General features: G+C 38.4%; 1 protein-coding gene and 1 long non-coding RNA gene across 5 annotated transcripts in view; one reads left to right on the forward strand and one right to left on the reverse strand.

The window, feature by feature from the left end:
• LOC107978309 overlaps positions 1–23,250 on the forward strand; it is a 105,953-nt gene that overhangs the window by 77,481 nt on the left and 5,222 nt on the right. For 2 of the 4 annotated variants that reach the window (XR_004768532.1, XR_003482486.2), the window contains exon 3: positions 20,014–20,203. The exons of 1 other annotated variant lie outside the window; for it this stretch is intronic. This is a non-coding gene — a long non-coding RNA (uncharacterized LOC107978309). The remainder of the gene's footprint in view (positions 1–20,013; positions 20,204–23,250) is intronic. One more of the 4 variants, XR_003482488.2, reaches the window with a different exon arrangement.
• Ndufs4 (NADH:ubiquinone oxidoreductase subunit S4) overlaps positions 1–23,250 on the reverse strand; it is a 103,363-nt gene that overhangs the window by 2,571 nt on the left and 77,542 nt on the right. The window contains exon 4 of the mRNA XM_027401435.2: positions 18,930–19,003. Coding sequence (XP_027257236.1) covers positions 18,930–19,003 — 74 coding nt within the window. The remainder of the gene's footprint in view (positions 1–18,929; positions 19,004–23,250) is intronic.

The raw sequence follows: 23,250 nt of genomic DNA on the forward strand, positions 1-23,250 counted from the left end.
TGGTGGACTGAGGTCTGGGTTTGAATACTTGGCTTATGGGGCATATATATAATTATATATATAATAAGTTATACATATAATATAGTTATATATGCCAGGTGGTGGTGGTACACACCTTTAATCCCAGTACTTGGGAGGCAAGGGCAAGCAGATCTCTGTGAGTTCAAGGCCAGCCTGGTTTACATAGAGAGTTCTAGGACATGAGAGAAATCCCCCTCCCAAAAAAGTTATATGCAATTGGTTTTATTTTTTATACCTAAAATAAATATATCTATTTATAAAAGAAAAAAATAAAGCACATAGAAAATAGGTTGACTTCCCTTATAAGCCATACACTGTCTACCTCATATAGAAAACTGAATTTCTTTAAATATAACTTGCAGGGCTGGAGAGATGGCTCAGTAGTTAAGAGTACTAGCTGCTCTTCCAGAGGTCCTGAGTTTGATTCCCAGCAACTGCATGGTGATTTACAACCATCTACCAGAGGTCCTGAGTTTGATTCCCAGCAACTGCAAGGGGATTTACAACCATCTACAGTGGGATCTGATACCCTTTTCTGGGAAAAAAACAAAAAAACGGCAGAAAGAACATTCATATACATAAAATAAATAAATCTTTAAATACATACACACACACACATATATATGTATGTATGTATCTTGTAGTTACTGTTTTCATTTTACCCACTTCTTTCAACTTGACGGTGATTTTCTTTCATTTAAAAAGTATTTTTATAAGACTTTTAAGAATTGCTGAAAATGAAGTCTATGTGCCCACAGGGCTCACTCCAACTATGGAGGAGAACCAGGAAGTTTTCTAATGTCAATTCTATGTCTTGCTATGAGAGTCACTGGTTAGGTTACTCAGGAATTCTATGATCTTTTTTGCCAAATGATGGGTGAGAAACATGCTTTCTCTACTGCCTGCCAAGACAGACTTTCCAGTTTAATAATGTCGTCCTGGAAGGAAACAAAGAAATGGGGATGTACCCACAAATACTGCGAATTCTACTGCTTACCTTACATCAGAACCTAGACACAGTTCTACTATTACCTGTTCTAGTTAGAGACTTTGAAAATGCCATCAAGGCATGAGACAAGAGCAGAATATTCAGACACAGAAATGAGCACCTGGTTTAGTTTCTCCTGAAAATGTAAAGCTAAACTATATCGTTATCAATGGTGATCCAGTTCAGAAGAAACTTGTGGTCTGGAGCTGATCTCTATGACTGCTCCACCAGTCACATGACTGTTACGCTACACAGGGACAACTGTCTCCCATGATGTTTTTCTGTGGAAATCAACACTGTTCCTAAAGCTGAACAAGTGACTACGCTTGTCTGAAGAAAAGCAACAGGGGTCATGAGACAGGCTGATGGCAATCATCGTAGACAGTGAAAGTAAAGTAAGGCTATGTAACTTTAGATGTTCATTCACTCAGAACACATTTCTGCTTTGTTCTGGGACATTATTACGAAGAAACTTTAAGAATAACACTTGAGATATTGAATATGTATTTAGCAATGGGTAAGTCACATGAATTACAGTAGTTCCTTTATTTTTACTTCTCATCTAAAATTTGTTCCTAAAAAGAAAGAATTTTATATGAAATAAAATGTAGAATATTTATTAGTAAAATATTCAAAATGTCCAAATTTCTACTTTATCAACTTGAAGTTCTTTAAAAACAAAACTCCAAACTTGTATTTTAGATGAAACAGAGTATATTGTCTAAAGAATGCTTATATAAAACGAAGGTGGTGCAGTCTACGACAATGGTCCCATATGTCGTCTTATTAGGTCACTCAAAACCAGGCCCTGCTTTTTCCAGCTGTGCAACAAGAAGATCAAAGCAACTGAGTCCAAGGCAGCTGCCCAGGGATGGAGCAAAGCTCCCGGGACTGCCATCACTTCCCACCGAGGAGAGCAGCCATATGGCAGAGATTAGCCACAAATCCACCCACCAGCACCTACATGATGAGAGAGGCTGACTGCTGTTTCACACAGTAGAAAGCTTTCACAAAAATATTTTCAATGTTAAGCTATATAGCATAAGAGAAGTACATCTGGCAAATGCTTAGGAAACTTAAAATGTGATCTTTAATGTCCAATAACAAATTTCTCTTTCAAAAAGCAGGCTATCTTTTTTTTTTTTTTTTGAATTAGAAACAAGATTGTTTTACATGACAATCCCAGTTCCCTTGTCCCTAGGCCATCTTATTTTATAGATCTTTACATTGTGTCTGGATTGTTCTATTTCCAATGCAATGATTGGTGCAATCTTTTCACACATGAACATACACCATGCCTGCATGCACACATGCCTTTGAAAACAAACCAGATCACAATAGTTATGACTTTCATATGAGATAAAGAAAAGTACATTCATTTTGATTTACAGAACCATTTCCTTTGTGGCTCATTATAAAAAAAATCACACAGAAACATTCACTTGCTCTTTTACTGCTTTTGACAAATTTTACTCTAGAAACCCCGATTCTAGTCCTGTGAAAGGTTCTTCTCCTTTTATAACATAATCACAAATGTGACACTAATTAGAATGGAAGTGATCAGTTTAATAACTTGTGCTGGAACAAGCAAACACCACCAAATGTGAAACAATTGGAAGATACTGCTACATCTTGGAGGATCTGAACAAACAAGTCTGAGGCACTAAGGGAAGCACAGGGTAAATACTTAAGGCTTCAAGCAGCTTCACTGGATTCTAGTCTGGTATATCACACCCAGTGGAAGGCCAAGCAGACACCTCGAATTTAAGATGAGGAAAGGTAGAAAGACAGCTGTCCTGAAATTTCACTTCAAAAGTCCCACTCTAAAATGATTTTAAGTACTTTAGATATTCTTTTAGAAAATACTATGGAAGTGCCTAAGTTTGTGAATAAATTGGTGGAACAACCCTTTCTTTGAAAGAACATATGCTGTCAAGAAGCAAATAAAGGCATACATAGAGTGCCTGGAAGATTTATTAGATTAACAAACACCCGGTACCTGCTAGAGCTGAGGCACCATTCAAAATGAACTCTTTAAATTTATTTTTCAAATAATATGGTGTCATACAGATTAGTATTTTCCAGGCAGTAATTGGAAACAACTATTCAGAATCTGCCATAAAACTAACCAAGATATCAACCAATTACTGTGACTTTTGTGTTTAAAAGTACAGCTGAAAATCAGTTAGAAACTTAGAACTCGACAGGCGTTGGTGGCACATGCCTTTAATCCCAGCACTCGGGAGGCAGGCGGATCTCTGTGAGTTCGAGGCCAGCCTGGTCTCCAGAGAGAGTACCAGGATAGGCTCCAAAGCTACACAGAGAAACCTTGTCTCGAAAAACCAAAAGAAAAAAAAAAAAAGAACTCCTTTAAAAAAAATTTCCTTTCGACCATAGTTGCAAAAAATCACAACGAGAAATCTTGAGGCAATTAATCTGGGGCATGGGCTATGCACAGGAACCCTACCTAACTCATAATATACTAGGAATCCCACCAAACCACCACAGAGAATCCTACCATAAGACAAATAATTACACAGGGGGAGGGGTCCTAAGGAATAACCCTCTTCCTATTCTCATCCTCATTCCCTCTCTGAGCACCCTGAAATCTCTCAACCAGTGGTTAGGGATAAAGAGCTAAGCAGGAAAAAAAAATCTTTTGTAGGCTATTGGTACAAACAATTCTCACCTGTGAATTCACTTATTCATAAAAATTCATTTGTGGCCCCCACATCAATATACTCATCCTTCTGTGACCAGTTAGGATGTGCACAGAAGGGAGACAGACTTTCAGTGGCCTCCTAGCTGAGGTCAAGCAAAGTGCTCTCACTGCCTCCTTGGTTCAGCCCTCAGACTCAAGTGTCCTCTTCAATGTCTATTTGGAGCCACATTTTTTGTTTTGTTTCTTGTGGGTAGTTTCACTGACTGAAATAGTTCCTGGGTATGGTGCTAGGAGACAATGATGTGACAATATGGGTGTTGTATAAACTTTGTTCAGGTATTAACATGTTGTTGTTTACAAGTTCAGTGTAAAGTATCTTTAGGAGACACATACAACAAACTAGTGTTGAAAGGACCTGACCAGAGGCTTGGAGGAAGTCACCTCTATTGTCCTAGAACAATTGTCCAGTATTTGCTACTTTAGTGTTCTGTTGACATCAGAGAACATGATTATCTCCAGTGAAGTAATGGCTACAACTGACAGGCACATAAATTCTGTCCTATCTCCCACCCACTGACCTTATTCTAAAAATATCAAGTTTTGTTTGTACCTATTTGAAATTTATCTCAACATTCCTTACCCCATGTAAGTTAATGCTGTCCTTGTTAGATCAAAAATTGACAGGCAGACAGACAGACAGGCAGACAGACAGAGTAGGCACCCTCCCAAAAGGCAAATCCACTGACTTGGTCCAAAATGCCAGTCTTGGTTCAGCTCAAACTGGACTATAGAAAGATTGCAGTTGGATGCTTTCAGCACTTCCCAGGAACCTATGACCAGGTTTCTGTATGTCAACAAGAGCCACTTCTCTGGCTGAAGGGACATCTGGCTTTCTATTGACATGTACCTACAGTGTGAACCAAAGCCAATGCTAGCCTCCAGACCAGATTCCCGTTCACACACACTTGTTATGCATCTCAAAGCTTGTGTTAGCCTCTTGGCCCTTCTCATGTTCTCTACTCCTCCCCTTTGCTAGCTCCCAGGCTGTTCTAGATTACAGCTTCTTCCCACTCTCTTTATAATATAAAATAAGGTTTCTCCCCCTGCCTCTGCTATTCTCTCTTGCTATTCTCTGCCACTCTTCCCTTGCAGATAGTTCTGGATATGTCCAGGCGGCTGCGGCTTCTTCCTTCTTCTTCTTTTTTTTTTTCCTTTTCTCTTCCAGATGCCTCTGGATATCCTCTTTCTCTTATCCACAATAAAAACCTTCCTCCTGACCATGGAGTGACTATTTTGGTAGTGTCTTTACTGTGGCCTTGTTTATAGTACTGACTTGCATTTTTTGAGCTGTTTGTAACAATCTGCCAGGCTTTTTTGTATCTCATGAGTAAAGTAAATTCTTTAATTTATGTGTTCACTTCATTCACAAGTCAAATATGAGTGAAATGGCCAGGGAATATGGATTAAGTAAATTCGTGTCCCCATTTGCTAACTGAAGTTTTACAGTAACAGAACAAAGTTTCTGATTCTGTCACCTTTTAAAAACATTGGTAGGAACACTAAAGTAGGCAGGTTAAGGCAGAGGGCTCTCCTCGGTTACACCAGGCCTCAGACGCTATCTGTTGTCTGTTAATGCCCAAGATGTTATGTCAGGCCCAGGTGGACAAATAATTACTATTAAGGGGATAAAGACACTCCAAGAATTGTAATTTAGCTCTGCCCTGAATTGTAAATTCTGCTCTTTACACCATCATTACCACTTTCTGATCAGGAGAAGGTATAGTTCTTCATCCACATTGCACTCAATAGAAGGAAAGAAAGGGCTTTCTGAATTAGAGATATGCTGGTGGAGCTAGTCATGAGAATTAATGGCAGCACTTCTAAAACTTCAGATGGGTTAATAAGCACACAACTCTGAAGTTTTACTAATTCATACCAAAGAGCTATTGTCTTTTCAGAAACTCCAACTTCATAAACAGCAAGGATTAAATAAGCAGATTCCCTTGTTTTCTTACCCAGCAGAATAAATTTCTAGAAACTTTTCATTTGTTTATTAGGATCTTCAAATAGCCAGACTGTAAAAACAAGTCACAAAATTAATGGCAAAATTCAAACCAGAAAAGTGGAGTTAGCAGTGTTCTCTTGTGCTTCTGTGTATTGGCTGAAGCACAGGTACAGCGTTTTTTTTTTTTTTTTTGAGGAGATGTATGCCTACCATTGGTTGGTGAATCTGTTGTCTCATGCACACCTCCAAAACTGGTAAGCACAGACTTTTATTCTATTTGAATGTGTTCTTATTCAAGTTACCAATCAAATAAAACACTATTACTTTGGGTTAATGTTTATAGTCATGAGAAAGTAAAAGTCTCTTTTAACTGGGTTGATTAATCCCTCCAGCAATTTTATTTCAAAAGAAAATCATGTTCTATAGAATTTGCCTTAAAATTTTATCCCAGAGAGAGGGGGGGGGGGTTCTGTATAGCACTGGCTGTCTTGGAACTTGATTTGTAGACCAAGCTGGCCTTGATCTCACTGGGCCTCGTAGTGGTGGTGCTTGCCTTTAATTCCAGCACTTGGGAGGCAGAGGCAGAGGCAGGTGGGTCTCTGAGAGTCCAACATTATTTTTAAAACCTTAGACTGGAAAGATGGCAGAGCAGGCAAAGGTGCCTGTGACCAAGACTGATGACCTAAGTACCTGAGTATGATCCTCTTTCAAGTTGTTCTCTGACCTCCACAATGCACCATGGCATGTGCACAGTGTGGCACTCGCGTGTACGTACACACACACACACACACACACACACACACACACACACACACACAAAGTAAATAAATAAAATGCTTTTAAACTCAAATGACATGAATGGATATCTAGATCGGTAGTAAATGAGATGGTTTACTGACCCATTAAATATGACATGATTCAGGAACATTAGTCCACATATGGCACTTGGGTATTTAATAATGAAACAGCAATAGCAGAAAGGCTACTCTGATCTCTGGCTCTTTTCCCATGAAACTAAAAGAACTGTTTATCCTTCTTTTGAAATAGTATGTAAGACCCTCATGTATTCTACATGCAGAGAAAAGAAATGCCACAGAGAAGCAGAAAGGACAAAGTAAATAAACAAGCCTAAAGAAATCAAGCCTAAGTCACAACATTCTCTGTCCACCCAAACCTAGGCACAACCATGGGGTCAGTTCATCACATTCTGCACATTTTAGGGTGGGGTAGAGTCACATGTATCCTAGACTGGTGTTACACATCATATAGTATGAGCTTCTCATCCTCTTGCCTCAACATCCTAAGTGCTGGGAATACAGGGTTAAACCACCACATCCACTTCATGTATTTCCTACTTATTCCCTTTGTGATTTCATAATCAAAGTGACTCTAGGTAAAAGACAACTGATAAGAAAAGAAGAGGGGAGAGAGATGTGGGGGGGGGGGAGTTGCCAGGTGTGGTGGTTCATGCCTTTAATCCCAGAGGCAGGCTGATCTCTTGTGAGTTTGAGGCCAGCCTGGATGACAGCTTGAGTTCCAGGACAGCCAGGGCTACAAAGAGGAAGTCTCAACCTTCTCCGTTAAAAAAGACAATAGATATAATAATGGCAAAGAGGGTAAATCTTTTTATGTAAACAATGAAAAATTTTGGGAGCAACATGACAGGATTTGACTTATTTGTCAAGGAGAAAAAGAACATTTATGTCATAAAGTAAAGAAGACAGGCCCAAATACAGAAAGCTGATGAAAGCAAATGTGGCTTCCCTGGATTATGGCACATGAAAATATTAAGTCTGAAAAAAAATCCATAAAATACGTAGAGATCTTAGCAAAGTCTGCTTCATGTTGCTGGCCCAGGTCCTAGGTTACTATTTCCTTGTATAATATAAAGGTTATCTTTCTAGCACCTCTACCTCCCTCCAAGGCAAATGTTCTGGTTTATCAGTGATTTAATAAACTCTCTGTTGACTTCAAGAGCTAAGGTTTTTACAGCTCTGCTACCCTCTCTGCTAATTTTTATGTTTTACTATGACTTTGAAATGAGTAGCCAAATTTCACTATTTAGGTAACCATGGTCCTATTACAAGCTTATCCATTCATATACAGTACCTCCTGCTTTATTATGTATTCTGTGGCACTGGCTATCAAACCCAGGGCTTTGTTTATGCTTGGGTATGTGCCCTATTGCTGAGCTACAATACTTGACCCTTATTTTTTTTTTACCTTTCCAAAACAAAACATACAATGTTAAGACTCCACAGGTGACCTCATTAAATTCAGACACTCTTTCACACTGCAAAGGAAAGTGTTTGGAATAAGTACATTTATCTGGCATGCAACCACTGAAAAGCTGCTTTGGAAGAGACAGACATTAAGTCAGGAGATGCTTGGCCACTCTGGGGTTAAATTTGATGGGTAAAAAGGTTACCAAAATAAGCACATCCAAGGTTGTGTTCCAGTCTACGAGTATTGATTGGGTTTATTTTCTCTGCCAGTTAAAGAATTAAAAGTCAGGGAGAAGAGAGAAAATTCTGCTAATGGGCCAGAAAGACTCAGCAATGAAGAAAGGTATTTACTGGGGGTGACGCAGTACACAACAGACCTTCCCCAAAGTAGAGGGGGACTGGGAAGCTGAAAATCACCGTTCTTCTGGGATTTTTTTCCTCTCCCTCTCCTATTCTAGGATTGTTTGATTTGAAGAAAGAATGGTTGTCTGGCCCACAACTGTTGTGTAACATGTCCTGTTCTGGCCTCTACTTGTAGAGCCAGTCGGTCCATCAACAAGTGACCTGCTGTCAGAGAAGAAAAAAACCTATAAGGCCTTTGTCTTATGCTGCCAGGCTTTTGTTAGGTCCTGAGGATGAGGAAGAAGTTTGCCACCTTTTTTTTAACTAGTCATGGCTCCCTTCCTTATTGACCTCCTCCCTGGGAGTCTGTCTACCCCTAGTCCTGGAGATTGGTTAAACTGTCACTGTCTCTATGTCCATTTATCAAAGCCCTTGTATTGCTTTGCTTAACAATAGAAAACTATTTCAGTTACTTAAAAAAAAATGAACTCTAGTTTAAATCTCATCTTCCAGGTCAACAAAAATTAATTTGGAATCTATAACCACTTACCTGAGTTTCACACACAGGTATTTAGTATGTCCGTCAAACTTACTGTATCTCTGCCCTTGCTATTCTTCCCTAATTTCAATACATTTTACTGCATGCTTCCTATATTCTTATCTCAAGAACATTATCTCTACAAGGGAAATTACTGCCCTGAACTAGCTAAATGAAAGGTACTCAGAGACCAGATCTTTCCCACCTGTTCCTTTCCTTTTTCCACCCCAAGACAGAACACAGAAACTGAAAGTGTTGGTAATGGTGTTGCATTCATATAATTCAAGTACGTACATGCCTGAGCCAGGAGGATCACCAGTTCCAGTATAACCCAGGTTACAAAAAGGCTGCAGGCCATCCTGGGCTACACAAGACCCTGTCTCAAACACAAACAAAACAATTAAAAGGAAAGAAAAGAAACCCTGTCAGTTTTCCTTGTTTGACTGTGATCTGGTTTGATTTATGACTTCCTTTTGTTCTGTGAACATAAAAGTTCATGTAATCACTTCCATAATGGAAAGTATTATTGTGGCAACCCTGTCACTCATATTCTGCTCAGAATAAACTTATCTCTTAATTCCCTTTGCTGTGAAACTGTGTTTTGTGTGAACATTCAAAACCCAAGGCTGGCTATTTTTCCTGCTTCTACCTCTATCTTCAAAGGGAGATTTTCTCCACCAACAGACCCACTGTGAGCACAAAGCGGTTTCACAGCTTGTTCTGTTCTCTTATTCCTGAGGAAAACCTTCCTCATTTTGAGAATTTCAAAGACTTTTACAGCTAACAACAACGGGAAAAACACAGGGGGTAAAATGCCATAGCAGAGAAAAAGTCACAAAGTTCCAAATCAGATCAAACAGGGGGGAAAAAAAGCCATTTCTGGCTTTTATTAGCATGTAAATGGTGGTAGACTTTAGGCCTCTACCATCCATATTTTCCACAGCTGTCTCCCACCTCCTCTCTCTATGAGGTAGCTTCCTCTTCCTCCCCAGCTTTCACAGAGCACAAGGAAAGACAAAAGCCACCTGGGTGAGAAAGGTTGGTCTTTGCAGTCACAAAGAACAGAAGTAAGGTTCATCTACATTTCAGAGACCTCAGATTCTTCCCCCCTTTTACAAAGGTTATCTTTGAAGAGTTCCTTTGGATACATGCAGGCTGGAGGTTTGGGATGTGGCATTACAACCCAAAGACAATCAGGATCTTTGTATTCTCTTTACTTTGTATTAAGTATTCGGGATTAGGGAAGAGTTAGAGGAGTGAAAGATGCCCAGTAGGGAGAAGACTGAATCTGAATGAGCCCCATTCAGTAGGCTTTCCAACTGTCCAAATCTAGAGAACCAGCCTTCCACAGGAAGTGAGGTGTGATGAGAAAGAACTACATGAAAAGACAGAAGCCAGGGACACTTCAGAAATTAGCAACTTGCTGGGAGGAAGGAAACTTCTAGTTTCAGGAGTTAAGAGCATTCTCATGTAAAAAGAAGGCCTATATAATAACTTGTTTGGTTAAAAATTAGGTGATTTCCTCTTATTTCTCATTTGCATTCTCAGATATAGGCCAATGAAAGATTTAGCATATAATAGAGACAATATGTACCCTAAGGACTCTAGGCCAGGGCTGTCCTGGAGATGTGTGAACATGTATTTTGTTTTTTAAAAGTTTAGTAGTCACATCAAAGAAATGAATGAAAAGAAGAAATATTAGTCTGAATCATATACTTAGCTCAAAGTATTAAAAATATTTTTGACACATAATAAAAACTATTAATGATATTTCAAATTAATAGCACGCCTTAATTCTAAGCAGGATACTGAGAGTAGTGTTACCTCCCATTATGGTTAGAATGGCTCTAGATGAATTTTCAAGTCCCATCAGTGTGTCAGAAACAACACCGCACATGGACTTTGAAAACATGGGCTCCACAGAGTCGAGATACCATGTCGTCTTAGGCTTTGTCTTTAATGTCTTTAAATTTCACAACACTTAAAAAGTAAGCCTTTAGAACAAGGATCACATACAGTTTAGAAACAATGCCAACAGTATGAAAAGATTTTTAAGAATGCTGCAATATACTTTGGGGCGATCAGCCTTAAAAACTCAGGATATGCTCCACATTAGTTTGACAGAAAAACATTTGGTGTCTGTAGGGAGTTTCCCAGACACTAAAACGTATGTGTTGTGGCTCTGAAAGAGGTATCTCCAAGGCTGGTGCTTTGGTCTGCCAAGTACTTAAGCCAAAGGAGCGATCTCAGAGCCAAGGTCTCTCCGGCCTTCTCCCATTCTCCTCTTTCTGGCTCTGCTTTCCCAACGAAGTTTTTTCTTTATTCCCTTTATCTGACCATTATGGTTTAAACTGAATGTCCCCCAAAGGCTCAAGTGAAGGCTGGTCACAAAGGGGTGACACTGCTGCAGGAGCAGGGTCTGTTTGGAGGAAGCTGTATAACTAGAGGTCATCCCTCCCCTCTGCTTCTGAGGCACTGCCAGGTCAAGTGCACAGCTGTCTCCACATCACACTGTGCTGACAAAATGTTCTGCCCCAAAGCAAGAGGGCCAACCCACTGCAGACTGAGACTTCTCAAATAAGAAGCCAGAGTAAATCTTTCCTACTATTGATGGGAACGGGACATAGCAACTGGGGAGGCAGTTCAGAGTAAAAAGACCACAAAGAAAAGTGACCAGTGTCTTTCTTGGCTACCAGCTAGAAATGTCCTTGAGTCTGTGGGCAGCCTAGTCCTTGCCAGAGGCTAGAAGATGTGATCAGGAATGGGGTCTGGTATTTCTTTATCTCCTTTCCCCTGAGAGAGTATCCCTTTCCTGGAACCCATCCTGAGGACATGGCAGGAAGTGTAAGGCACTGCAGCACCTGGATACATCAGCTCACCTATTCCCATTCCACCACTTGGGAAAGCCTTATTAATCTAAGGCAGTGTAATGGTAGCATATTTCCTGAGACCCACATATGTATGTATGTATGTATGTATGTATGTATGTATGTATGTATGTGTGTATATGTGTGTGTGTGTGTGTGTACATAATCTATAATTTCTAAAACTCACCTTTGGTGGTTCCTATGTTTCATTCTTTGAATTTCTGAGTGTTAACATTAAAGCCACTGGCTCAGGGCAGTTTTGGTGGTGGTTGGCGGTGGAGTTTCTGGACCTTGGCTCCCCATAAATGATCCATCCTTCTCAAAAATTATTACTGTATCACTTTTGGGAGTTTTGGGTGTGAGACTGGGTCTCTAAGTGGCCCTGGCCATCCTGGAACTCACTCTGTAGATCAGGCTGTTCTCGAACTCACAGAGATCTGCCTGCCTCTGCCTCCTGAGTGCTATGACTAAAGGAGTGTACCTCCTTTGTCCAGCCCTGTATCACTTTTAATTGGCTTAAATTAGGTATTTTCGAATGGCAACATAAAGCTATACAATAAACCAACTAAATGCTCATAAAATAGCAGGCAGCTATCATTGAAAACAGCAACAAAAACAAACTTTTCATCACAAGAGAAGACGACTAGAGACCAACTGTCCACCTTGCTCACAGCAACTCTGCATGGCTACCATTAATTGTTCAAGGAATGCTACCTAAAAACTTAAGCTGGGCGAGTGACATGGCGCAGCAGCTAAGGATGCTTGCCACCAACCATGCCAACCTGAGTGCCATCTCCAGAATTCACATAGTAGGAGGGAAAAACTGGATAAGTGCACATGCACACACATGCACAAATTTTTTTTTTAAAAAATTTGTAATACGATAATCTTTGTTCATCATGAGTTTTCTCTTCTCATGCTTCTACAATCTATCCCTGTGTTCCAACTCCAAACTTTCATTCCATTCTACAGCTTACAAGATGAAATCTGGCAACTTTCTGGCCTTTTGGTAGTCTCATGTTTGTCAGCTTTTATTTTCAATGACTCACCTATCAAAGTTCAAGAGAAAGAGAAATTACCTTTGTTCTTATGAAGAAACTGTTACGGGGGCTGGAAAGATGGACTCAATGAACAAGAGCACTCACCAGCTGCTTTTCCAGAGAACTTAGGTACAATTCCTAGCCCCCACGTGGTGGCTCACAACCATCTGTAATCCCCTGTCTGAGGGCCTCCAAGGGCACATGACACACACTTGGTACACAGACTTGCATGCAGACAAAACACCCACACACATAATATAAAAACATAAATTGCTAATAATTTTTCTATAGTTTTTCTTCAAACTTCTAACCAGTAGGATTTAATGTTTTTATTATGAGACATGAGCAATAGTAAATGAAATTGACTTTGAAAATTTTACATGATATGGAGAGTAATTTACAAATTACTGTGTTTTCTGGAAAGTAACTGAATCTGAAACAATTCTAACAATACTAATTAAAATTCACCAATATGTATTGAACACATTAAAGATAAAGATGAATAAAATTATTTTCCCTGGTAGGTACTTATAATTTAGTAGGCAGGGTAAAAATATTACTGTTTGGGTGTGTCAGGACTATTTATCCATGCCTTACATAATGATTTAACCGAGGAGCCTGCCACACATCACTGACATATAACACAATGTTCTGAACAACTGCAATGCAAAAAAGTGAGATACACAACTGTACTGCAAGAATTGTAAGGGGATCATTGTAAAGTTCAAAGGACTTGGGGGTAACCAACCATTCTCTAATTGGATTTAAGGCCTGCTCAATAAAAGGGAAATCATATCTTGTACTAGAAACCTAGCCAACTACTCAAGGCTGGTGAAGTCATGGATCTTGGAGGAGAACCTACAACTAACACTTTACTAAACTAACATAACCCCTAACTACCTTCTAAATATTTATCCTATACCCACAGATAAGTGTAGTTCTCACCCTTCAACAATGAAACTTATCTTTGCAACAGATGGTGAACATTACAGAAACCACAAATGACCAAAATACAGAGAACAAATGGTGCTTAGTCCCAAATGATCCATCTACAACACAACTCCTGCACCTAAGCCTTCAGACATGTTGAGAAACAGGGACAGAAAAAAATGTAGAAGTCAGAGAATCAGGATGTCTGTACTGAGACTGTGTGTACTAGTAACATCAGAAAAGCTATATGCATGAAGTCTTAACAACATGGCTGCCTAAACAAGACCTGAAGAAGAATGACACCAACAGACCATATTGACATGGAAGGAAGAAGTCTTTCCAGGCCCCAACCTTACATAAAGAACTATAGGCAACTCAGGAATGTTGAAAGCAGGAGAAATAGTCTTCCACAGGGAAGAATTCCCTAATTAGCTATCCAATACCAAGTGCTCAGCCCTGGAAGCATATTCATACAAGCAACACTATACAGACTGCATTTATGCATATTGTTACATATATAAATATAATTATTAGAGAAAAAGAGGCAGAGACCACAAATTTGACAGAAGGTATACATAGGAGGGTTGGAGGAAAGGAGGGAAAATTATGTAATTATACTTTAATTTTTAAAAATAATTAAGGGTTTTTAAAGAGCTTACCCCAGTAGGAATAGGAAATAGAACTGGGGAAGAATAGGGAAAAGATTGGGGTCTGGGAGCAGAGCTTGGTGGGTAGGCTACTTGCCTGGTATGTGTAAGACCCTGGGTGTGATCCCCTGTACCACGAAAGTAAGTAACAAAAGCAGAGGACAGCTAACATTTTCTGTCATGGGATAAGATGTAATTGTTTTCAGGCCTTCAGGCCACATGGTCACTATTACAACAACTCAGTTCTACCACTATGGTGGAGAAGCCATCACAGACTGTAGACTGTATTAATGAATAGATAGGACTTTTTAACTATACTTGTACTTATTTATTTTGTGTGCATGTGCCACATCTGTATGTGTCAGAAGACAACTTAGGGGAATCGGCTCTCTCCTTCTACCAATGTGGTCCCAGGGATTGCTTAGGTTATCAGTGCTCTTACTAGCTGAGCCACCTCACTGGTCCATGACTTTTTAAATAAAATTTTTTCAAATTGTAAGTATGTGACCTTACTCCTTAATATTACTTAGTTTCCTTGAATAAGATAATGACTGTTCATGCTTCCTGGGGTTCTAATGAAGATTATGATTATTTCTAAATATTACCCTTTGTCATGAGGGCATTTGTTACCTGAGTTCTCAAAATACAATAGAGGTCAATAAACATGTCTGGAAAGCAAGCAGATCTCTAGATCTTATTTCTCAATGTACTGATTCTCTACAATGTACTGATTCTCTACAAATAACTTTATGCAAAGAAATGATAATCATGAGTTCTCTTTTTAAAATTAAACATTAAGATGTTGAGGAAAGGAAAAACTAAGAAAATACATGTTTTTGGAATATTCTGAATATATAAATTATCTTTTTCTTTCATGACAATTTTACCTTGACCTCTGACTTCTGGATACTACTGAAAAATAAACATATAATAATCACAAATGAAGAACCTTTGAAAATTTTACTTTCAACAGAGCCACCTTTACCAATACAAATATATTTTCTCCTGAAGAGAAAATAATGAGGTCAGGGCTGGTCCAAGAGCTTAATATCCTTAACATATGAAAGTCTGAGAATTACTCAACCAACCTCATTTCAAAGATGAAAACGAATGTGTATTAAAGAGTGTAGTGATGCATGATTGGCCAAGCTATCCTGTGTGGCAAGAGGATGTGAAATTACAATCCTAGAATTACAATCTTAATCCAGCATATGTAGATGCCCCTTATAATGATCCAAGAAAAGTAAATCATAATGGAGAGGGTTGCTGGGAAAGATCCTTTAAGCTATGAGGATTCTGTAACACTCCAAGCTATTTACTTAGAACTTCTATGGTGATATGAATAAGAATGGCAGCCATAGGCTCTTATAGTTGAATGCTTAGTCACCAAAGAGTGGAACTCTGATAGTATTAGAAGGATTAGGAGGTGTGGACTAGTTGGAGGACATGTGTCACTGGGGGTGGGCTTTGAGGTTTCAAAAGCCCATGCCAGACCCAGGCCCTCTTTCTCTGCCTGCAGATCAGGATGTAGTTCTCAATTATTTCTCCAGCACCATGCCTGTCTGCTAACAAGCTCCTGCCATGATGATAATAGACTAAATCTCTGAAACTGTAGTAATCCCCCAATTAAATGCGTTCCTTATAAGTGTTTGCCTTGGTCATGATGTCTCACAGCAATAGAAAGTGACGAACACACCTTGCTTCCACTATTCCTGAAGAAAGCAGGACTAACCTACTTAAAGATGCATAATGCCAAATGTTAAAAACACAGAGCAGATCACAAGTACCACAGTGAATACAAAGCAGGGCATTATCCTGAAAGTCAGTGTAGCTTTAAATTCTTGAGCCTACACAGTGCTAATTTCATTGGGTACAGGGTGTAAGCAGGTGCCAGGCTTGGTGAAAAGTGCTGAAGACAAAGCAGTGGTTCAGACAGTTCTGCAGTGCTGCAGACTGACTCTGATCAGCTGAGTGCAATTTACTAAGCCACTATCCTCTGAGCTTTCTCAGCTTACACTTCCTACTGACTTTGACTACCTGACTCTTTCCTGAGGAGGTAAATCAAATTAGAGGATCACCTGATTTCAATAGCAGCCATGTCTACTTCACACCTGCAAGTCACATAGCAACCATAGTCACATATGCCTTGTGACCACTTAGAGAAAGGCTAGCTAGGGATTTAACAGTTAATTAGATTTCCTGTTATTGAACTCATGATACAAACCCCAGATGAGTAATTTGCAAGGTGTGAGACATGAAGTATGGAAGGCTAAAAGGATGGAAAACATTAATAGAACTGTTTAATTAAAATACAGAAATGCTATCTTGAATCAAAGTAGTAATACAGTTACCCCACCAACAATTTCATATGTAAGAAATTTAAAACTTGGCCAAAAAGTGTTCAAGGAGAGTGGACCTAAGAAATCTTCTTGAATTAAAGTTTTTGGTCTATTACTAACAACATTAGATATATTTATGTACTTTCAGGCATAATATGTCATATCCTATTTAGTCACTTGCTATTTATTATTAATTCATTTAATCCTCACAGTAATTTTCATTATACATATGGAAAGAGAGGTACAAAGTCACAATGACTTTGTTTCAAATACAGTTTCAAATACAGCCATCATTTCAAATACAGTTAGTTTGGCTCTAAACCCAGGGTATGCTCAGCATATGCTCTGCCATTATCCTATATACCCCCAGATCCTGACTTTAGACTTTTAATCATAGTTTATATAATACTAAGTGAGGAAGTATAACAAATATTCTAGAAAACATTTATAGTACTTTCAGATGTGTACATCAAATGTATTAGATAACACAAAATTTTCACATATAAAACCTTATATTAACAATGTATTTAAGGTATATATGTTATCTAATTCCAATAGATAACAAATAGAGATTGAAATCCAAATGGCCCAGCTAGAACTTTAGTATCTCTTTCTGTATTAAACTTAGGAGATTTCCTAACATGTTATCTAGCTATTTCCTTTAAATTCAACTGTTCTATTCTGAAGAAGAAAAGAGCTACAGGAAGCTAAGGAAACTTAGTAAGCTCAGAAAGTTCTAAGACTCACAGGCCTGTTGAGGTTGTAGAAGCAGTAAACAGTTACTGGGGAGAGGAGACTCTTCAGTGGAGGTACCTACAAACCAGGCAGAACACTAGGGAAATAGCTTTTGGGGGTCATCATTCAGGATGCAGTGGGCTATCTAGTGATACAGCTAGCTTGCAGCCACCCATCCAATCAACTCACTGCTAAAGTAGAATCATGTGGAATAGAAACTTTGGTCTGTTGGTGGTGCCTTTTCTGGGGGAATAGTCATTGGCTGACATTTTCCCCAGGAAAAGTCATACAACTCATGCATTGTCAAATGCAATGCATCAGGTACAAATATACAGTAGTGCATTTAAATATAAGAGACAAACTGTAAGGATGCCAGATGCAGGCAGGGAGGTGTGGGTCAGAGACAAACATTACCAATTACCCACCATATTTCAGGTAAACTCCTGTCATTCCCATTTCATATGTACTATTTTAAAATTTATTTTATGTGTAGTGTGTGTGTGTCCATGTGTGTGTGTCTGAACACTACATGCATGAATTACAGACAGCTGTGAGTCACCATGTAGGTGCCGGGAATTGAAGCTGGGTTCTCTGCAAGAGTATTCCTAACCACTAGGCCACTTCTCCAGCCCATTATAAGTATTCTTAACTGTGAAAAAACAAAAACAAAAACATTAAATCCACTATGAAATTAAACACATAATTTAAAAAATGGAGTAGTATATAGATTGCTCCGGCCCCAATGCCTCCTTTTCAGTACAGTATATTGGCTTAATAGCAGAAAATTATTTTTTAAAAGAATTTTTAAATTTGTTTACAACAAGATCACCATAAACTAGTATGTGTTTGCTTTTGCAAAAGCTCCTACATATTATTATGCTGCATAAATGCAATGTACTGTTGAGATTATGTTTGGTATTAGACCTGTCACATCTACTAAGGCAGCAAATGCAGATGTTTAACCTTAAAGGAAGGAAAGTTTAGAGTGAATAAAATAACAACTCCCTTCAAGTAATTAAAAGGCTATAAGGTAGAATAACAGGCATTAGATTTTAGGTCAAAAAAAGAAAGAACTTTACAGTGAAACATCAAAACTGGAATAGACCACCTCATGAGATACGCAATTAGAGCTTAAGTAACTAAATATTAGGAATTCACAACCAAGGCAAGTGTGAGCCAGTGAACTCTCCCTCTGCCTCTGTTTCAAATTTGGTTTTCCATGTAACACTGGACATTCCATTTTAGATTTTATGTTTGGGCAGGGAGAAATTTTGATGTAGAAACAAACCTAAACACCATTGGGTTAGATACACAGATTTTTTTCAACTCAAATTTCATATACTTTAAAAAAATGTTTTCTTCACATTTATTTATGGTGTGTGGGCTGTGGGAGTTGATTCTCTCTTTCTGTCATGTGGATGTCAAGGATCAAACTCTGGCTTGGGGTGAACAACTGACCAGCTAAGTTATCTGTCCAAATTTCAAATTCTTTTTTTTTTCCCCCACATCTCAAATTCTTAAATGGTTTCAAGGTTAAGAACACAAAGTCTTATCTTGATTTCAAAAGAAAGGAAGTTAGCACAATCATACCATTTTTTTCTGCAAAGGCAACTGCGTCTTCTTTGGTACTGAAGGTTAGAACCATGTTGGAGAGGGGATCAGCCCTAGAAGAAAGAATGCCCATGATTTAATGTTAAGTTTTGGCTGCAAAACAATCAACATTCCAAACACAATGTTTAGAAAATAAACGGCTGGTATATGACAATATTTTATTTGTAATAATCTCTGAAAAACAATACTTTTCTATGTTAAAACTTACCTTTCTAGTATGCATTATCTAATAATAAAAATCATAATGGCAGGCCGGGCATTGGTGGCACACTGGAGACCAGGCTGGCCTGGAACAAACAGAGATCTGCCTGCCTCTGCCTCCCAAGTGCTGGAATTAAAGGCGTGCACCACCAACGCCCGGCTTAAAAATATTTTAATGTGTACGCATTTGTGTGTACACAAATGCCATAGCACACATGTGGAAGTCATAGGACAGCTTGCAGGAGTTGATTTTACCCACTGAGCCAACCCATTGGTCCAAGAAACTATTTTCCAAATTTTAAATGTTCAGCTGAATGATGAGCAATGGCAACGAACCAGTTAGCCATGTTGGACCACAGTGGTAAACAACTGCATCACTAAACTACCATACTCAACAGGTTAGCAGTAGGGAACGTCTTCAACTTATGACATTTTCTATTTGTAGTGAGTTTGCTGGGACATTAACCCCATTGAAGTTAAGAAACATCCATATACTATAACTTTTTTAAAAAACAAACAGCACCTGTTCTCCACAAGCCTTTCATCATCAACAATGTTCTTTTAAGGGAAAGGTCTACTTAAAATAAATAAAAAACAAATTTTATGTTTATAAAAGCATATTCATGTTTGCTACAAATGTTTAATGTAAATCTCTTAGAGATGAATATAACATTCTGTGGAAACTGTTCAGAAATACAGAAGTAGGGCGCTAAGGACATAGTTTGGCTGGTAAAGCCCTTGCCGAGATGCAAGAAGCCCTAGGTTAATCCCCAGATAAAACTGGATGTGGGAGGCATATACTTGTAATTTCAACACTCTGGGATGAAGGATCAGAAAATTAAAGTTATGTCTCACTACATAGGGAATTCAAGATTAGCCTGCACTACCTGCCACCCAATCTTGAGAAGAAAAAAAGAAGAACTACTTTGGATATCTCTCACTGATCTGAAGTCCCACAGATTGCTGCTGAAGTTCTGGCCATACACTGTGAGCTTCTCTAGGATAAATCCCTCTTGCAAGAAAAGAAAACCCTTCTATTATTGACTGGCTGTGTTAGTATCAAAAACTAAAGATAACTTTGTATTGAAGCTCCTTTTCAAGGCACATATAGCTTCTCAGTTGATAGTTAAATAAACTAGTTATACTCAGAAGTGCCAATGTAAATATGACCCAATATAAATTTGAAGAGTTTTGACAGGCATGCTGGATTAGTTCAGAATAATAATAGTGGGGTGTGTGTGTGTGTGTGTGTGTGTGTGTGTGTGTGTGTGTGTGTGTGTGTATGTGAGAGAGAGAGAGGGGGGGAGGGGAGGAGGAGGGGAGGAGGAGGGGAGAGAGAGAGAGAGAGAGAGAGAGAGAGAGAGAGAGAGAGAGAGAGAGAGAGAGAGAGAGACCTAGAAAGTCAAGAAACCATATCCACTTCCTACAAAGGTGATAGAACTTTTTAATTATCTGCTTTATGAAGAATTACATGTAAAAACTGTTAACAAGTGATCATTCTTCTAGTCAGTTTGACATTCTCCTTCTCTCTTATATTTTATAATTCTTTCTAGGCTATGTTGCTATCAAGATCTTAATCTTTCTGTCTCCTGTTTTGATTCCACCCCACCATTTAACATGTTACTGAAAGGTTCAGGCATTATGCTGGCCTGCCCCTGTTACCTGGTGGAACAGGCAGTACCCTGGTCAGCCCAAGGTTCCATGGGAACTAAGTCTACACGCAGGTTCAGAGGACCCCTTTAAAAGACAAGTCCCTGCCCATTTACGCTCTCTGTTCCCTCTCTCTGTTTCCTCGCTCTGCTTTGTCTCTGCTTTCTCTCTACTCTGTCTCCCACCTATGCTCTCTCTGCCTGTCTATGGTGACCGACCATGGCGGTCAGCCATTACCCTGTTCCTTTACTCTTCTTAGTGTCCCTACTCTGCCGGGCCTTATAATAAACATATAGTCTTATGTCTCATGTCTCAGCATTTCTCCCTTTCTTCTTTTTAAACAAAAGAATAACAGTTACCACATTTACCTTCCTATTATTTATTTCCCAAACCTAGTGCCAAGTCAAGCCTTCAAACAGTTTCTACTGCCCACTGTGGTGGTGTCCACTTCCTTTCCATGTAAGCGCTTGTATAGTATGGTCAGTATGCTTTTTCAGACATTTTAAACTATCCCTTACAACAGTCAAATCAGAATTGCTTCTAGGAAAACACAGCCTGAACTTTCCTATCAGTTCAGATGTTCCTTCCATTGAGAATACTTTCGTCAATACATATGGAGATCCACCCCAATCGTTTCTCGTGGCTCACTTTGAGTACCAATCTATCCCATGAAATCTCCCATACCCTATCCTCTGCAGCTGTACATCTTTCAATCTTTATAAGTATATTTCTACTTTCACTTTTATACTCTTATTTGCTCAATTCTCAACTACTGAGGTTCCAAGTCAGTAATGATAAAGAAACTTACATCTTCGGAAGTGTACCTGACTAACAAATGCATACAAAACAATTGTAAACTCTTACCAAAACAGACAAAAGTGGATGAGAGAGAAACCAAAAGCAGAAATAACAAACTAGCTGTATGACAAGGAATGGTTTATTCTGGCATTCACTCTGCTACCCTATTGGATTAAGGAGATTTATACTGTAAAAACCTTAGGCCAAACTTGTGATGATTTTTGTATCTTATAATATTTTTCAAGTTGACATAAAGATAAACCTTTTACCTTTGTGCGCTAACATTTAAAAGACTCGGGTAATTAAAAGAGCATAAGAAGCTTGTACTTCAGATACAAAATGTCAATACAGTATTTAAAAATGTGAATTTTGAAATCTTAAAAACAAAGATAAAGGCACACTTGTCTTTAGAAAATGGCCTTTCAGAAATTATTTTCTAAAAAGTAGTACAAATAGTTAACAATGAAATTTATTCACTATATTTAAAACAAAATTCATTAGTTATAAAATGTACTTCCACAGCAACCTCCTTATCTGCCTCCACTGAAACATGCAAAAAATACAAACAATATCTAGGATCAAGCTTCTGTCACAACACTAACAGTAACTGCAGAATTGCTTTTTCTGTTAGCACTGATCTACCCTGGGAATCAGTGTCTTTTCTATTTGTGTATTAATTGCAAGTCAGGAAAATAACTCCCAAACATATATAAAAGATTCTCTTTCTAGGTGCTATATCATGTTTCTTGCACTTCTAACTGTAAAACTTCTTCACCATTGGAACTATGTCTCTGTTAAATCCTCCATGTTACTGTATCCATATGGTAGATTCAAACCAGAGGTAATCTACCAGAGGGAAAAGTCAGCAACTCTAAATTACCTAGAAGAGGAAATTTAGGGTCTTTAGAAAAAGATGTATTTTGGGTATAAGACTAATCTCATTTTCAACATATTCAAGAATGGTCTGTCAGTACTAAAAATTAATTGAATAGATATTTTCTTCTTCCTGTTAAATAAAGTAGTTCTCTCATTAAAAAGAAAATTATAAACTGAAGACATGGATCAGATGTAGAATATTTGCCTAGCATTCATAAAGCCCTGGAGTTAACCCCAGTATCACATCCTCACACAACTATAAACCTACAGACATACATAGGTTTTAAATATCTTTCCTACACTCTACATGCTAATATTAGATATATAATGATAAAATATAGGTAGACTGAGAACCCAAATTATGGTGAAGCCATTCATTTATTTGAGATATAAATGTTTAAGATTTAGTTTAATTATTTTAAGTTATGTGTATGCATGTGTGTCTGTGTAGAGGTATGTGCACATGAATGCATATGTCTGCAAAAGCCAGAGGTGTCAGATTGACCTGAAGCCACCCAGAGTGGGTGGTGTGACTCAAATGAGTCTTCTTGAAGAAATCTTAACCACTGACACATCTCTCCAACCCAAGATGTAAATTTTATAAATGATAAACTTTTAAGTAAATATAAAAAGTTCACAATTTTATAAAAAGGATTAAAATATGTCACAAAAGAAGCCAAACCAGTATGTTTAAACAATAATTTTATGTACCTTTTTTTTTTTTTTTAAGAAGATAAGCATTTGCTGGGCAGTGGTAGTGCATGCCAGCACTTGG

This window comes from Cricetulus griseus, chromosome 2 (assembly GCF_003668045.3).
Source record: "Cricetulus griseus strain 17A/GY chromosome 2, alternate assembly CriGri-PICRH-1.0, whole genome shotgun sequence".
NCBI lineage: Eukaryota > Metazoa > Chordata > Mammalia > Rodentia > Cricetidae > Cricetulus > Cricetulus griseus.